Consider the following 18,452-nt stretch of genomic DNA (forward strand, 5'->3'; position numbering starts at 1 on the left):
TTGGAAGGCTGTGAGAGGAGATGGCTGAAGATACCCAGGAATGAACAGAGTCACTGGGGTCCCTCACAGTGTGGTTGGTCACATGTCCTGGGAGGGGTGGCAAATTCTACAGCTCAGGAAGAAGGATGCAGGTGGTGTCTCTGCCTTAAAAGCAGCCTGCAGTGTTTGCAAGGTGGTGATCAGCAGGTGGACGCTGGCTGCTCTCCAAGGGCAGAGCTGGGCATCTGTGTTGGGCTTTGCTGAGATCCACTTGCTGTGAAATAAAGTGGGATGGTATTCCAAAGGAAGCCAGGGACTGAACAGTTTGTGCCCAGCAAGTCCTTGCTGGTGAGCTCTGTGCTGTGTTCCTCCTCTCTTACTGCTGCTGTGCCCTCAAGCTGGGGAAGGGGCCTGGGAAAGCTCCAAGGAGGAACTTTTACCTTTGTGATATTAATTGTCACGTTCAGACAAGGGGGGTGTGGGTGTTAAATTACAAGGGTGTAATTTGCTATTGCTTGTCCTGTGTTAGCAGAGAGGATGCTGATTGTGAAGAATGAGCTCCTAAGCAGTAAAATAAAATGTTTCCACCCTCTCCAAACATCAGCCAACCCTTGCAAATGAGCACTGCTATATATTTGTGTCCTTATTTGCAGTTATCCTCGTGCTGGTGGTTTCCCTACTGTTCATTTTCAAATGAGGCCAGGTGCTGGGATCTCTCTGCCAGCCCAGGGCAGAGTGAACAATGCAGCAAGATGAAAAAATAAAGAAAGATTTTATTGACAAATTTCACAAGTGTCCCTAAAGTGTTTGGTTTTTTTCTGTTTGTTTGTTCCCAAAAGTGAGGTTTATCTGTGAAAAGTAAAGATCCATTTGCACTGCCTGGGAGGTTCAGCCTCTGTTTACTTTACTCCAGCCCTTGGCTGAAAGCAAGGTGCAGCACAAAGCAGTGATAATTCTGATGTGCTTTTTCCTTACTGCTAAAATTAAAGTTTTCCATGCTTTTGAATTAGACATACCTTCAAGTTTGGTGATCTTTAGACAGCCTTTTCCAGACTCATTCATGTTTTGTGGTATAAAGGAAAACAAGCAGCATCTCTCCCTATCTCCCTCCCTGCCCTACCGCTTCCCCAGCCACAGCTCACAGGGTTTTGAATGATGCTTTGTGCAACTGAGCTGTGTCCAGCTCCCATGGAAAATTCCTGCTCTGCCACCACCTTGGAGGAGCCCGTGGGAACAGCAGTGCAGAAAAGGAGTTCAGTTTCTACCCAAATGTTTCCCTTTTGTTGTGGTGGAAATAGGGTGTAAAATTTAGCTATGTGCACAAGGTAAAGATGCAAGAGAGTGAAAAGATTTCAATATTCGGCAAGAGAAACCTTTTGGATTTGTTTTTATCATCCCTTAGCTTGCACTGTACAGTTACCTTTTGCTGATGGAAGGTGGCTTTGCTACACAGGCAAGCGTTTTCCAGTGCCAGCCAGGCCTAAAAACACTGTTTATTTTTCCTGTGTGATTCTCTGCAGTTTCCCCAGTCTGGGGCCATGATAGGAAATGTGGCATTTCCTCAGTCATGCACAGAGTTGCCATTAAGATCCCGCTTCTTTCTCTTGTCAGCTGCTCTGTAGCTGTTTGAACAGGAGCTGCATTGATCAGAGGACTCTGGCTGGATTATTTCATTATTTAAACAAATCTCAGAAATTAAATGAAGACAGGTTAGGCCCTCACTCATAAGTGCTGTGACACACTTGTGGGGAGATAAGTTTAAAAGAAGGCATTGCTTCTGACTTGTGTGCTCCTGTCCTGGAAGGCTTTGCAGAGCAAAGCAGATTGAAAGTTTTTGTTCCTGCACACAGGCTCTCTGTGGTTTGGTCTAAAACTCATTCACAATGACAGATTCTGCTTGGAGCCAAGCATCTTGTTTTTCACCTGGTTGCCTTTTGCTGCTTTGTTCATTTAAAAAGAAAATTCAAAAAATGATACTTTTTTTTTTTTTCTTTCAACCCCCTGCAGTATGGGGAGACAAGAGATGTGGCAGGTGAGCTGGAGGGATGAGGGGTCTCCAGTGAGTACACAGTGAGCTCGCAAGGCAGCTGCTGACTGCACCCCTGCACCTCACTCCTGTGGGCTCTCCACAGTGGCAGCAGCCCAGAAATGCAGATTATTTGTCCACAGTCCTGTCCATAACAAGATATAAGGAGAACAGGCCCAGCTTCAGGGATGGAGGTTGACCTGACCATGGTGCAGCCCTGCACTGAGTATCAGATGTAGGTTTGGCCCTGGAAGGAATGCATGTCCTGTGGACAGGGCTCAGGTGGTTTGGTGCAGCTCAGGCTGCCATCAGGATGTGCCAGTTGCTGAGCCTTGCATTGGAGGAGCTGAAGTGGCATCCTTTATCAGTTTTGTCAGGGGCAACACTGCATATTTAAAGCTGTCTGCTGGGCCTTTGATTTTTTGGCAAGTGGCTCATGTTTGAAAGCTGTGAGATGCTCTTGATGCTTTCTCTAATGTTCTGGGATGACATGTGGCAGTCCCTGCAAATGTACATGATGCACCTCCCAAAAGGTGGATGTGTTTTTGGATAGGGCGGGGTCCAATCCTCTTTTGGAACTTTCTCTTACTTTATCCCAAATGACATCCTTACTAAGGTCCTGCAGGAGCTACTGCTTGGAGATCCCAATAAACTCCCCTTGCTCAGGAAAGTGTTGAGCTTCTCCTCTTCCCCATCATTCAGGGCGTGGGCTTAAGGGACAGTCTGTAGCTACTAATGCGTGCTCAAGACTACACATCATAGACTAAAAGTCACTTGTTTCTTTTATTGACTTCTAAAAAGAAGCATTTGACTTGTGCTTTATTTCTGTGGTGCATCATGATTCTCATGTGGCAGAACAAACTACTCCAAGTGTAGGGTTAGAAACCCAGCAATTAGACATGCAGAAAACCACTCTGTGGAAAGGAAGAAGGAAGAGAAGAAACAATCTGTACAATTTTCTGGACAAACTGTAGCAGACAGAATTTTTCATCTTTCCACACACTTAGATATGTTTTCAAGGGACCTTGGCCCTTCCTCTGTATCAGAGCATCCTTGTTTGAGGCCAGTCCTCCTGTCCTCATAAGAGTTAGGAGCTTGGTGCAGCAGAGAGCTTGCTGAGCTTCCAGAGACTGGGGAATGCAAAACATTTAGTCTGACTTTTAAGAAACCTTTGATTGACTCAAAGCTGTAACCTAGATGTTTCTCCTTTTCCACTCTTTCTCTTCCATCACATTCCTTTACATTCCTAGCTTTTTCTTCCTGTGGAGGCAGGGGCAAGTTCAGTGAAATATAAATAAGCCTTGCTCTGTCTCTGATGTCCTTTGAATTTTCTTCCTTTTGCTGATGTTGCCACATGAATTTTGCACGAGGTCATGCATTAAAACAGGAGCAGACCATTAGGAGCAGCTGTGGCCTGAGAGGGAGAGCAAGACTCAGAGGAGCATCTCAGGAGCCATGGCTCCATCTTCATTACCCTGGCCAGGACACTGCCTTGCACCTCCCTTCCCTCATCCAAGTCAATATCACAAATGTTGTGGGATCTACAGGGAAGAGTGAGATGACCTGATCACCCTGTTCACAGCACCAGCTGGGCTTGCAGAGCCCATTTTACCCCTGTCTTTTGCCCTGTTTCAACCAGATTTGGTGTAAGGGAAGAAGCCTCAAAGCAAATTAATTTTCTGCAAGCACAGTTGAAAATGGGTGATCAGGAAGATGGGCATTGGGGCAGTTGTGTGTTTGTCTCCAGCTTCAGATCCCACTCACAGTGGGATGCAGCAAGTCACAGATCACAGCCAAAATATCTGTGGAAGGACAATTGTGAGGTGAAGTAGAAGGGGAATTTTGAAGGAATATGTGGAAATAATAGAGAATGTTCAGTGTGATCTAGTTCAATGGTAAATAGCCACAAATGTACAGAAAAGCAGGCATCATTGCTTTCACTGTTCTTGTTTGTTTATCATTAAAAGGCAGAAGGATAAAAAAAGGAAACAGAAAAGGAAATGTTGGCTGAGAGGCAAATGCTTTGGGGAATGGTGGTGACAATGTTGGTGGTCCTAGATTGGGGGGAAATAGCACTGGGTCACCCTGACCAAGGCAGAGCCATAGGCCTGTGGGCAGCCCCATGCCTGTTTCACAGAGCTCAGCAGATGTGCTCTGTTTCCCAGAGAAGCACCTGGAGCTCAAATGCACCCTCCAAAGTCAGCCAGATGCTCTGATGCTTCCCCGAGTGTGCAGGAGCATGCCTGGGCTGTGTCAGGGCTGGGAGGTGCAGCGGTGGCAGCGCTGTGAACACAAAGCACTGTGCAGCTCTGCAGAGGCACCTGCACCATAGTAAATGTGCATGGGATCTTCTCCATGGTGTGTTTGGCGTTTCACAGCCTGAGTGTCACCAGAGCCTTACCCGCGAAGGCGCTGCCTGAGGAATCCGCGCGCGGAGCCTTCCGTGGATGGGGAATCGCTTCCTGCTGGCTTTTGAGTGTAGGGCTGGGAGCTGCCATCCCTGCTCCTATCCCCAGCTGGGGCTGCTTCCTTTGGCAGTGTATGGTTTGAGTTTCCATGTGCACAGGAATGGAATGATCTGTGACAGGCAGAGCAGCAGCACTGTGCTCTGGAGACCTGCAGAATGTTCCTCAGCTGCAAACACAAGCGAGAAGCTGGCGGCTGCTTTCACAGGTTCTCTCATGCCAAGGCTCCAGTGAGAGGAGCAGATACAGGGACAGCACTCAGGTGGTTATAAAGTCTCTGCTGATGTTGGATGTGTCCAGATGTGACTGCAGTGATGTTTTATTTTGTTAGATCTTCATGTCTCCGGTTCTGGATGCAGCTTGTAATTTACAATCTTCACAACAAGCAGATGTGCATTTGGTTAGACATGAGATCATGCTTTGGCTTGGAAGTGATCTTTAAAGATTATCCAGTCTGTCCCTCCTGCAAGGGGTAGGGGTATCTTCCATTGGATCTCTAGTTCAAATTCTCCATTTAGAGCACTTCTGCAGAACTCAGTGCAGACCTGACCCACTCTGCAAATCTCCTTTCCATCCTCCTCCGGTTTGTGAGCACCAGTGTGCCTCCCACTCAATTCCAAGAACTTCTTGATTGTTAAATCTGAGTTTTCTGTCGAGACTGTAGAAGTATTATGAAACCAGAGACCATCTGACCAGGAAGAATAACAAATTTGAATCAGTGATAAATTTTAAAAAGCATCTTGTCAAATAGGGAAGTGACCTTTTTAATCTTTTTTTTTTTTTTAATTAATTAAGCTCTTTTGACAACTAAATTGTTCTTTTTCCCTCCATCCAGTCCTAAAGAGTGAGTGTAGATCCTAAAAAAGTTGGTGTAATTTTTCTTTGTGCTTGTTCTGACTGGTGTTTGCCTCCTGTCCTTCAGAAAATATGTGTTACAGAACTCTTGCATTTGGGAACTTTCAAAAGTGCTTCAGCATTAAAAATAAAGCTTTACAATGTTTTGGTTTGGCTTTTTTGAATTCTGTAGGAAGTGGCATGCACAAGTTGGGACATTATCAGTGGGGTCACAGAAAGGGACCCTGTTTAAAAGGAATCTGAGGGCTTCAATGGCCTTTGGTTGCTGTTTCTGTCAATGCTGAGTGAGAAGTGGTGTTTTAAGGAAACTTCTCATCTGGAAAAGACTTGATAGGCCTCCACAAATCTGTAGTTTCCTGCTGCAGTTTCTTTGAGCCCACCTTTTCTCAAAACACAGACCTTTGCAAGTGTTGATTTACATTAACTCATCTTTCTGCCATTACTTTTACAACCAAGGCAGATCCTATAGCTTTATTTAGAAATCACCCATCATTAGTAACCACAGTCATTTAGTAGTCATATTTACAAGGTAAGTGACAGTGGGAAGTAATTAAGTTTAATATAAATCACACTCAATTTCAAATCTGCAAGCTACAAAATAGTAATTAATAGAATTGCAGCTTCTATAAAAAGATGCAGTATTTATAGTACTATCTTCTTCTTTTCCTAACTAAACACATTGAGTCTAGTGGAAATTAAAATTCCCTGTCTGTTCATCTTATTAGTTCCAGTCATTTTCTTCCAGTGGTGCACTTCATTGCAAATTACCCATGACTTTTTGCTTTTTGGGGAGATTTTTGACTCTTAAAATGATGACATGGAGGAAGAAGAGTTCAGCAATATCCAAAATATGCACATGCCTTGCAAATGCACACACCTTGAGCTGTGGCTTTCTGTTAAATTTGTGTTTTATTGATCAGTGGCTAACAACATGTGCTTTGTTTCACAGGTGTCATGCAGCTGACAGGTCTGCTGTTGAAGCTGAGGGTCACAGCCAGGGCAGAAATTCTTTAAACAAAACAGAGTCAAATTATCAGGGAAGTTTGGAGCTGTTTGCAAGATCTGCTGAGTTGGTTGCTCACCCTGTCAAAAGAAGCCAGCATCTGGACAGCAGCACCCTGCCAGCAGCTGCCATGGCCAGCAAAAGAAAGTCCACAACTCCCTGTATGGTGCGAACTTCTGAAGTCGTGGAGCAGGAAGGTGCCGAGGGCGCAGAGGCTCCTAAAGACAAGGGTGCATCACAGCAGGACTCCAAAAAAAACTGGCCTTCAGAAAGCTCAGTCAAAGACTGTGAGGTGGTGGAGGCGAAGCCCACGGGTGAAAATCAGTCTAAGAAACCCCAGGGTGGTTATGAGTGTAAGTACTGCCCTTACTCAACCCAAAACCTAAATGAATTCACAGAGCACGTTGACACTCAGCATCCAAATGTCATTCTCAACCCCCTGTATGTCTGTGCTGAATGCAACTTCACAACCAAAAAATACGATTCTTTGTCTGACCACAACACAAAATACCACCCGGGAGAGACTAACTTTAAACTGAAATTAATTAAACGCAATAATCAGACTGTTCTAGAGCAGTCTATTGAGGCTGCCACTAACGATGTCACTGTCACAAGCAGTGGGCTGGAAAATGCAGAGTGTGACGATTCACTCCATGGGGGAAGCGGCGCAAATAAAGCGCCCGCGATGAAACTGGGAAAGCCTAAAGGGGAAGCCAAGAAGGGATCCAAAAAGCCAGAAGAGGGAGTTATGGAAAACCACGTGGATGGTGCTCTCCCCCACATCATAACTGAAGCCACTGAAGCTATTGCCTGTATAAATGGAGACCTTCTCCATGATGTGTTAGCCCATGTTATGCCCTCTGTACAGCTGCCACCAAATATCAACCTTGTCCCCAAGGTCCCAGTCCCTCTGAACAGTACCAAATACAACTCTGCACTGGACACTAATGCGACCATGATCAACTCCTTTAATAAGTTTCCTTACCCAACACAAGCAGAGCTGTCGTGGTTGACAGCAGCATCAAAACATCCCGAAGAACAAATCCGAATCTGGTTTGCTACGCAGCGTTTGAAGCACGGTATAAGTTGGTCTCCTGAAGAAGTGGAGGAAGCAAGGAAGAAGATGTTCAATGGTACTATCCAGGCAGTTCCCCAGACCATCACCGTCCTGCCAGCTCCTTTGGCAACTGCAAAAATGCCACAGCCCATCATCCAGACAGCCTTGCCTTGTCAGATACTGGGCCAGACTGGCCTGGTTTTGACTCCTGTATCAAATGGTTCAACTGTTTCCTGTTCACCAATTACCCTTGCTGTTGCCCCAAATCAGGGCCAAAAGAGGACAATACAGACCTTATCAAGTGCCCCAGAGGCCAAGCGTCCTCACATAGTTCAGGTGCCTGAGATTCCTGCCAAGGTGACTGCTGTTCCAGTGACCCCGGCCAGTGAGCGGAAAAAGACCAAGGAGCAGATAGCAGAGCTGAAGGCCAGTTTCATGGCAAGCCAGTTTCCTGATGATGCAGAAGTCTACCGGCTTATAGAGGCAACAGGTCTTTCCAGGAGTGAGATCAAAAAGTGGTTCAGTGACCACAGGTACAGAAGTCAGAGGGGCATTGTGCAAATTCCTGGTGATGCTTTAGGGAAAGATCAAATAGCACCTTCAGCTGGTCGACACGGCCGGTCATTTCACCCATACACAGATTTCACTCCCCAGAGATTCAAAGAGAAAACTCAAGAGCAGCTTAGGGCCCTTGAGGAGAGTTTCCTAAAATGTTCTTTTCCTACCCAGGGAGAATTGGACAGGCTTCGAATGGAGACAAAGCTGAGTAGGAGGGAGATAGATTCATGGTTCTCTGAGCGCAGAAAGATAAGGGACAGCATGGAGCAAGCTGTCTTGGACTCGATGGGATCATACAGAAAAATTAAGGATCAAGGAACTCCCAATGGTGCAATAAGCCAGGCAGAACTTCTGACTAGCTCTCAGCTCCCTGGTGCTTTATCTGGGTCCGCTACCACATTGAAGAAAACACAAGAGCAAATTCATCTATTGAAAAGCACATTTGCAAGGACCCAGTGGCCATCACCCCAGGAGTACGACCAGCTGGCATCTCAGACTGGGCTCACGAGAACGGAAATAGTTCGCTGGTTCAAGGAAAACCGGTCTTCTCTAAGAACAGGGTCACTTAAATGGATTGACCAGTACCAGCAGCAGTATGCTGGTGATGGTCATAACAAGCAAAGCCAGAAAAAGAGCTCAAAGCACATTGAGAGTCCAAAGAATGGTAATGAGGTGTCTCGGCAGCATTACCAGGAGCATAAAAAACTGAATGAAGAGAATGGGGGGAAACCAGTGGTGAGAGCAAAAAGAGACTGTGAACCACTGAAGGACTCTTTGTTGGGGAATCAAGCAGAGAGTGTGGACAGGCTGGAGTGCAGCAACAGCCACGATGGCCACGGCAGTGAGGAGAACGAGGAGCCAGCAGAGGCCAGCTGGGTGGAGGTGACGGTGGGCGAGGACGACGCTGCCTCGGACTGTACGGACCCCTGGAGCCAAACGGCCCCCGAGGGCCACAGAGAGCTGCCAGACTTGGACTCTGAAAGTATATCTGGAGACAATGCCCACGTATAGACAGGTAATGCTGAGGGTGCCCTTTTCTCTGAGCCTGCAGGGTGTGCTTTCAGCATTCTGTAGCCCAGCTTCAGTGTAAATCCCTGGAGCCCATCCCTGCAGGATGCTTTGTGCCTGCTGGATGCCTGAACAAAAGGGAGACCCATTCTGCTTGTAAATTAAAGCCAGCTGCATGATAGAGGAGGGGTTAGTGCCATTTGCCTTGTTTTTTGTCTCCTTGTGAGTCAAGTCCTGGATAAGGGAAGTTTTCATAATTTTTTTTTTTTTTTTGCAATTAGTGATTAAACCTTTAAACTTTCTGTCTTTAAACAACCTGTATGTACTTTACATAAAACATGCTAGCTGAACCACATGAAGAAATAGTAAGTAACACTAGCTGCTAATATCCCCCTTGCTGAGAGATCACTGAATAGAGGCTGTGCCTGTTTTTGCATCTCAGGTCCTTCCTTTGCAGCATCCTGCCATGTTGAAAACAAAAGGTCACTGGGGGAAGGGCCTAGGACACAGATGCCTCTTTATGCAAAAGCGAGCAAAAAAAAAAGAAAAAAGTGGGACTGAAGTGGCTCATGCAAATGTGTTTTCTTCCTCTTGCAAGTGAGAACTCTCTTCAGTCTAGCTTTGTTCTGCTTGCTCTCAGTAGAGGCTTAGGAAATGCCCCAGACTAGGCTGTGTGGGTGTTTAGCAGCTCTTCTTCACAGGATCTTGAATTTAAAAGCAAGCTGCAGGGCCTGGCTTTAAGGGAGGGGGGGTTATATGATCTTTCCCAATGCAAAAGGACTTGTTATTTGGAGAGCTGAATCCTGTTTGGGATCACAACTGCACAGGTGTAAATCTGGAACAAGCACTGTCAGTAATTCTTGCATGTTTAATTGAGTTCACTGGAACCTGTAACATTTTGTGCTCAGTAAACCTGAATCTGGAGTTTCTTTAAACCACAGCTTTAGAGTTTGTGCTACAGAAAACTCAGCATCCTGCATTAAAAACCATAGTGAGAGAAACCTGTTTGAGAAAATTGGTGATTTTCTGGCATCTAGTAAGTAAAATATACTTTAGTATTTCTTTACAAATTAACAAAAAAAAAAAAAGCCAGGACTGAGAGAAGTGCCTCCACACTTGCATTTAAGACTTCTGCTATTGTAGCTACCAGTACTTGGATTGAACTACCTGTTGCAGAGGTGCAGTTGTTTTTGGCAGCAAGCCCTGCTGCCTAGCACACCACTTTCTCCATGTGCAGTACTTGTCCCAGAGTCTCCTGGACATTCTCTGAGTTGAAAAAAAAACCAGCCCTGAAGGTTGGTATTATTTTTAACTGTGAATTCTGTTTGCTAATCTTGAGAAATGTTATGACAGCACCTTTATAACAAAATCTTACAGATTCAGACTGCATTGCAAGGCACTGTCCTCCATTACTTTTGAAAAAGTTGGTAATTATGGATGTGAGGAGCAGGTGTTACCTGTGTGTCAAAGGCAGGGATTAAAGGAAGAAGGATGTGGGAACATCAGCCAGAGGCACACTGGGGTGCCACTGCTGTGCAGCCACATAAGAGGGGAGAGCCAGGATCTGATCTGCCTTTTAAAGTCAAATGTGTGAGGAATAAATGCATTGTGGAATTCTTTTTCTCTAGGTTGTTATTCCAGAACAGTTCCCCCTTCCAGCTACAAATATTGATTCTGAGGAGAGGGAGCAGATCAGGGGCTCAGAGGGGCAATGGAGAAGAAGGCAGGAGCAGGGGGAGTTGCCAGAAACCCCTGTTTCTTACAAACCTCTTGTACTATGAAACCAGGATCTGCCACAGCTCCTTCCAGCAGCCTAGGTTTGGTGCCTGCATTTTTGTGCTTGTGAGCAGTGTCAGGCATGGAGTGAACCTCCTGCCTCTGTGCCCTGGTACAGATGTTGACCATAAAGCTTCAGGGCTCTGGAGGTGCTCAAGTGTTACCAGAGAGGAATTTTTATAAGAACTTTAATCTCAGTTAAACTGTTGCTGAGTAATCCTTTGGATGAGGAGCTTTCTGATGGTTGTGTGTTCAATACACCTGCTGAGGAAAGGTGCACTGGAGCAGGACTTCTGCTGCAAAGAGTGTGCAGTAATGGTCTGAGGGCCCTTCTGTCCTCTGCTCCTTGCCATTTTCTCAGTGTGCTGGTCTGGGGACTTAAAAAAGGTTTTTTTATTTTCCTATATTCTGCCTCTAAGTCTCAGCTGAGGAATGCAAGTGCCTGCTGTGTGGTGCACACATGGAGGCATTGCCACAGATGTTGTGACACAAAATTTGGAATCTTTATACCCCACACTGATGGGACTCAGGCAATTATCTCAGCTACTTTTTGTAAGCTTCCACTGGGCAGCCAATCTTAGAAATTTTCAGCTAAAATGTTGGTGTTACGTTAACAAGGTGTTATCCCAAGTGACATCCAGGGTGTGACTCAAAAGCAGAGACTTTTGTATGACCTGACAGGGAACTTGTTTCTGTCAGTTGTCATAAAAGATTGATTTTTCCTAACATGCTCCTCAGGTGCCACATGTAAGAGGTGGACTAAAGAGCTGACAAGGGATTCCTCTTGTCTCACACAGCCACACTTGCTGGGTGAGTCTCTCACTGCTGAGCCATGCACCAGGCAGAAGCATGCTCCTTTCATATTCCTGGTGTTGCTGTTTTGCCAGCTTGATCTGCATAGTCTAAAATGAATGTTTGTTGATGATTGACCTCCATACCCTTCTTGACTGAATTTGGGTGTGGCTTTTGTAAATCCTCAGTTCTTCCAGACCATCTCAGTCATTCTCTTCTCCAGTATGTAGCTTTAGGAGATTTTGGAACTATTAGAGAGCATTTGTGTCATAGCCTACACAGACCTTATGCCTTAAAAAAATGAGTTTTTCCAAAACTGATCCATGTTTGGCAAATTCTGCTGCTGCAGCAGCTAGAGGGAATTTCACAAGGAAGTGGGCCTCTGTGAGAGCAGGATTCATGCCAGGCTCTGCAGTGCCATCCCAGCACTAAGAGTCTCTGTAACTAAGTCTGTATCTGAAGTTTTTGGCAAAATTGGATTTATTCCATGGAGCGGATCAGCTTTCTTGAACAGAGGCTGGGAGACCTGTCCCCATAGGGTGCCAGGCCTTCCAGATGCTGAGTGGATGCTGTAGGGTGCACTGAAGCCATCTCTGGAAGTGTTCCTGTCTGTCATGAAGCTTTGTGTCCCTCTTGTAGTGAGGTCCAACTGCTCTGTCAAGAGTGCTGTAGCTCCCTTTCCATCAGTAGAGAGGTTCCTGCCTTCCCACAGCACAGGGCAGAACTGGGTCCCTTGTCCTCCTGTGCACAAACTGACAAACAGAAACTGGTTCTGATTAAACACAGCAAACTACAGCTCAGACAGGAGAGCAGCACCAGAGCATGCCAGAGTGTTTGGCAGCTTCTGCTGGCTTTCTTTAGTATTGTCTCCCTGTGGGGTTTTCCCAAGACCAGAGCTTTTGTTTTTTCTCAGAATGATCTGGTTTTTTCCCCATCTCCACCTTTCCACAGTAAACTGTCTTTTTCTGGAGTTATTTCCTGACCTCCTTTTTAAAGCATGAACCCTGCAAGATGTGGGCACCAGAGCCTGTGGCTCATGGTGGGAATGAGGTAGCTGAACACCCCAGATCCTGGAGATTTGCCAAAGTCAAACCATGTGTGAAGGTTGCACAGTAGGGAAACAAAAAAGCCTGAAGGCAGTCATCCATTGCATCTGCTGAATGCGTGGTACTGAGCATCAGAGGCAGTCTGGGTCCTCCTGGCAGCATCTCCAGCCCTTCTGCACTGTTGCAGGAGCTCAGATTACTCGCTTGCCAGTGACCCAGTGCATTCCAGTGTCCAAAACCACCAACAGTGAACATCACTGGGTTTCTCCCTCTCTGCCCAAGTTCTCACTTTTCTTGAGGCTTAGGGTTTCATTTAGAAAGCTCACAGTAGTGTCTGCTACTGGTGCTGGGCTCCAAGTCAGCATCCTGAAGTAACTCAGCAAGGGATTGACCAGTGCAGTATTCAGGTCACCCTAAAACTTTTGAGGGAATGAGGCTGAAGTAGGGAGGACATGCTTTTTCCCCTGGAATGAGTGAGGTTCATTAGAGACTCAAGCTCTACCATAATGGAGGATTTCAGAGAAAGAAGCAAAACCCAGTGCAGCAATTAAAATTTTCCAGCGAGTCAGGATGAACAGGGGCCTGTATGGGAAGGTCTCAAGGGTGGGGGGAGGACTTTTCCCCTTGATGTTGGTGCAAGCCTATGGCCTGTCCCTGGGCTTGACTGCATTGCAGATACCAGATAGAGCCCACTGCTTTTGTGGGAAATAACAGAGCAGACAGCAACATCCATGAGAGGTGTGAAATAAGGAGTCAGCTCAGGTTTCAGTGAGCACTGCTGCAGGGTGGGTGAGAGGATGTTTGCACTTCTTGCACGTTCACACCTCAGTGTGGAAAAACTGAGCTTAATCCCTGCCGTAGAGCCATTGCTTTTTGCTGGAACTGGGGATGTGTGTGAATTGGTGCCTGTTTGAAGGCTGGGTTTTGAGGGGTCATCTTTTAATCTCTGGTCCAATTGTGCAGCCTTTATGATGGTGCAGGAGTGATAGCAGAACCAGGAAGCTGCTCTGCAGAGCACAGGCACATCCAACTTTTTCCATTGTCTTTTAGTTTGTATAATTTTCTAAAATCATGTAAAACAGGGAGTAGTATGAGGGGATTTACTGGGGGAGAAAGACCTGAAGTCTTCTTGGTTTTAGCACTGTCTGTCCTGTGGTTTGCAAAGCAGTTGCCCCAAACACGTGCAGGCATCATTTTGAGTCAGTGTGAGAATCTGTCTGAGCCAAGGCTGGACCATGTTTCCCTGTTAGAAGCTTATAGGGGATTATTAGCTGGGTGTTACATGCAGCAAAAATGCAGCACCCTACCAGATGAGGCTGTGATAAGGATAGGCCTCAGGGCACAGTTAACACAAAACAGTGTAACCACATGTGCAGGCATGTAAACCGGCTCTCTTGTCATAGTTAGCAGCTCAAACAGTGCCTTGAAAAATAATATGCTGCTGTTGTAATTTTTGCAGGGGTACTCCTCAGCTGCACTGTCCTGATGTTGAAGGGGAAATGCTCTCTGAAAATAGAAGACAACTCTATTTTCCTGCCTGGGTGAGAGAGTGTGTTGTGACTCCAAGTCTCAAACTGCGCTTGTGGAGGCACAGTGAGAAGAAATATTCTCATGGAGCATCACCATGGAATTGTTGATAGTGCCAAAGTCCTACTACTGCATTACAAAAGAGAAGAAGGAAAGAGGAAAGGGTCCTTGTACATAGTTTTCTCTTAGTTTCTCTCCCATCCACTTTCCCGCCCTGCCTCTTCCTCTACTGGAACAGATTTGTACAACATAAAAATTTTGTTAATTTTTTTAATAGGTGCAAGTTATTCTTGCATATAATGCAGTTGAGAAATTTTGGGGTTGGTTGGGGGGAGGGAAGTGTCTTTTGTGGAGGAGGGAGATTTTTTTTTTTTCCTGAAGCGTTTTAAGAAAGATTTGCAATCTTTTGGAGTTGTCTTGGTGCAGATCAACACCTGAGCCCAGATCCCCACTCCAGTTTACATTTCAGACCAGTTAAACATGTTCTGGAGCAGTGGGGTTTGTTTTTTTGTTTTTTTCTCTTGTTGTTTTGACTTTTTTGTTTTGTTCTATGGCCACCTGCTACTGATTGAAATATTTAAATCTCTGCTTTTCCATGCTCCTACAAGGCAAGCCTTCTCCAGCTCCTGTACTTCACTTTTCACCAGCCAGCCCCAGCTGTGGGTCTCTGAAGATTTGGCTAGAATGCCTTTTTTTGGTTGTTGGTTTGGTTTCGAGGTTTTTTTAGCACTTTTTGTTTAAACATGCATTACAACTCCCAGAGGGGTTGGAATGAGGAAATGAAGATGCTTCATAATCCAAATTTATTTGTGTTTCTTTGGCTGGTACAGTGATGGACACCATAACCAGCAGGCTGCCCTCCAGCTTTAGACGTTGTAGCGCACAACAGAACTTTCTTATTAACCCTCGCCACTAAATTTTTTGATCACTCTTAGGTTCCTGAGTGCACTTTTTTTCAAATACTGCTAATTTGGATTTGTGTGGGGATGTCTGTCTGTGCATGGGTGAGGAGGGAGGGGAGCAGGAGCCTGGGTGCAACAGCTGTCCAGGCATTTCTCTGCCAAGCTGGGGTTGGAGAACTTGCCCACCTTTCAGTACATGGCACAAACAGGATGCTAGGGAGTTTGAATAAATCCAACTTTTCTAACTTGTTGCTCATTTGTTGTAACTCAATAAAACAAAGGCTAAAAATTTTCATAACTTTTTTCTCAACGCTTTTGTTTTACTCTGAAATAAATAAAACCCAAGAAAACCAAACCCCACCCAAGCTCAGCTCAAAAGTTTGTGCACAGGACTTTGATGTCTTTAGAGCTGCAATGAGGGTTTCACTGGTTTTGCAGTATTTGGCAAATACCAACAGTATTAAAGTGAACTCTGTGAATACTAATGTTTATTCCCCCCCTGTCAGTGAGCTGTTTCCTGCAGGAAGGATGCAGACAGTGCCTGGGAATGAGCCTTTGGGGAACACCTTTTATTTTGATTGCAGATTCACAAACTGAATGAATGAATGAAACCACCCCTGTGATTCACCCATATGGAGTTATTTTTATTAATCATCAGCACAACATATAACTGTAGAGGGAGGTTTGCAGTGGGTGGCAACAAGTGAATTCCCTTGCAGTAAAGTTGTCTGGTTCCTTGCTGAAGAGGAGTAACTGGATGGGGCAGCACTTTGTTTGCTGCATTTGTGTGCAAAAGGTGGGAAAGTGACATCAGCTGGTCCCTGGACACAGGCTGCCAGCCAGGAAGCAGGCACATGTCCCATCACACACAGCTCAGGTGTTCAGCTGCAGAGTGGAGGCAGATGCCTGCGCAGTCACGGATGCACAGATCAGGCAACCAAAAAGAAAATGCATCTGAAGATGCTTGTCCAGAACTCCAAAGCTGTAGCTGAAACTAATTGCCACTTCTCTTTCCACTGCTTGTATGAAAGGGTGGTAATAGTTTAATTGCCCTTATAAAGTTTTTAACAGCCACTTGCTGGCTTAGTATTGCAGTTTGCATCTCTCCTGTCTGACATGTGTAGTACATCTGTGTGTTTGGAGCACTGACCTACTTAACTAGCAGTGCTCCTAGGGAGCTTAGGAAGAACAAGACCCACCTGGGTTTTTCTGTATTTGTACATCCCAGATACAGTGGATTAGGGCACAGGACTGGGGCTCGTTGAGATCTCTGCAATTCAAATAAAACACTAGCAGTGGCCCTGCAGTCTGTCATCACACAGCTAATACATCTGAGGCTGTCCCCCAGCAAGCAGGCTGGTGGCACTGAGGGGCTTTGTGCAGGCAGGGCATGGTGTGGTACCCAACCTTCAGAGCCCAGCAGAGCTGAGCCCAGGACCCCTTTTGGCTGAGCCTGAAGCAGCCCAGGTGCCCCAGAGGCTGCTTCAGTGTGTCTGTCAGAGCTGGGCAGTGGAAGCAGGCTTTGTGTTTAATTAACACAGCCACAGTGACTGCGTTTCTAGGAGAGTGCCAGCAGCAAGGGACAATGGGGACATTGTTTGTGCACGGCAGCCATTAGGGACAGGGCCCTGGGGTTTCCTTGCACACCATGAAAACGCTGCTGACACCGAGTTTCCTCCCACAGCCCTGCAGCCCAGAGCTGCTGCAGGAACACGGCCAGCAGGGCCTGTCCTGGCAGAGCCCTGCAGCGAGGGGACAGCTTGGGACAGCCTTTCCTGGGCAGGGTCCCCCAGCAGCAGCAGTCCCTGGTGCTCAGGTGTTGATTGAGGCCTTCCACAATGCATTTTAACATAAGTGTTGAAGTTTCTAATCAGAAAGAATCTAGTTAAACACAAAATAAAAATAAATCAGATTTTTAAACTTGTACAAGATTAAAATGTGGCTTGTAGAAAAATCCGTCAGTGGGAAGTCAGTAACACCTTGAATTAGGTGAACTCTGCTTTTTAAATTTTGTCTGATTTTTGCTGACAAGGATTTTCATTATTCTTCTGCTTGGTCCATAAGATTCTGGGAAGCTCTGTACTGGTGTTAGAAATCTGGGGGCTCCAAGTACATCATAACACAATTTAGACATGTCAGAAGCCTTATTAAATGTGAATAGTGAGAGACCACTCAGACAACACAGAATAGCATCACAGAATGGTTTGGATCACAAGGAACATTTAAAGATCATCTCATCCATCACCACTGCACTGGGCAGGGACATCTTTCAATAGATCAAGTGGCTCAAAGCCCCATTTAACCAAGCCTTGGGAACTTCAGGGGCAACAGCTTGAGCAACTCTAAACTCCCTGCAGTCTAAATGTCTCAGTTCAGTTTTCTCAAATACTATTTTTTTAAGGAAGAAAAAAAAATAGCTCTTTTCAATCACAATTGTGCAGTAGCATAATTTCTTACCTCGAACCTCCAATTCTGACCTTTGGGAATTTCATTTAAAGTGTCACTCTGAAATTCAGCCAGTGAATGGGGCAAGAAACCTGCACCTGCAGGGGGAAACTCAGCAGTTGCAGGGATCCCTAGGAAGAAGGAGTGTCCCAGCACCATGTGGACCAGCACAAACCGGAAGGAAAGTGCTGGGTTATACAAGAAATCCAAGTGATTATGAGCATAATGATAATTATGTGATGATAACCTAGAGAAATACACAAACAGGTAAAATGGCAACCAAGATAAGTAATATTTATGTATTATATTTGCCATCAGCAGAAATTTACCACTTAAACATTCCTCATCTTGTAGCCCTCAGATTTCTTAGGTAGCAAAAAGATGCATCCTGAAATCTTACCAGTTTACAGAAGGAGGAAAAGAATAAATTTCAGAAGCACATAAGACAACATTGTAGGAAGTCATTTGGCATCTTGTTAGCAAGGAGAGAGCACACCAGCAATGGAAAGGAACTTTTTTACTGTCTGCTGGGTAAAAAGAGAAACCTGAGCTGGAAATCTGCTAGACTAATGGAAAGCAGCTATGAATGGGGCCTGTGGCTCTTGAGCATAACTCCAAAAATATTCATAATACAGCAGAAAAGTGAATGCTTCACTGAAAGCAAGAGAATGTGAGATATACAGTGAAGGAATGGAAAAGCAGCATAAAAACACCAGGCAGGGTTTCTGGGGTGTTATGCAGTTGAATTATGCCAATCAGATTATTGCAAGCTCTGGCTAGGACAGAGCTAAGAGCTGAGTGACCGGGTAATTGTCAGAGCAAATCACACAGCACGCCTTGAGCACAGCAAGCAAAAGCAGGGGGGGCTGTGGTTTTCTTATTTCCCTCCAACTGATACACCAAAATGGTAGTTACAATTATATTAAAATTCTCATCATTTACATGTACCTAACACATCCAGCAAGCTGGCTCAGGCACAGTAAATTGGACATCTTTGTAGTTTCCTCAGTACA

The 18,452-nt window shown here is 45.5% G+C and overlaps 1 protein-coding gene across 6 annotated transcripts in view; it reads left to right on the forward strand.

Moving 5' to 3' along the window:
- The window catches only part of ZHX2 (zinc fingers and homeoboxes 2), a 74,942-nt gene extending 59,650 nt beyond the window's left edge, over positions 1 to 15,292 (forward strand). For all 6 annotated transcript variants that reach the window (XM_059866203.1, XM_059866231.1, XM_059866211.1 and 3 more), the window contains 2 exons: positions 6,275 to 8,958; positions 14,025 to 15,292. In XM_059866203.1, coding sequence (XP_059722186.1) covers positions 6,459 to 8,954 — 2,496 coding nt within the window. In that variant the 5' untranslated portion in view covers positions 6,275 to 6,458 and the 3' untranslated portion in view covers positions 8,955 to 8,958; positions 14,025 to 15,292. The remainder of the gene's footprint in view (positions 1 to 6,274; positions 8,959 to 14,024) is intronic.
- Positions 15,293 to 18,452: the final 3,160 nt, after the last annotated feature.

This window comes from Haemorhous mexicanus, chromosome 1 (assembly GCF_027477595.1).
Source record: "Haemorhous mexicanus isolate bHaeMex1 chromosome 1, bHaeMex1.pri, whole genome shotgun sequence".
Classification (NCBI taxonomy): domain Eukaryota; kingdom Metazoa; phylum Chordata; class Aves; order Passeriformes; family Fringillidae; genus Haemorhous; species Haemorhous mexicanus.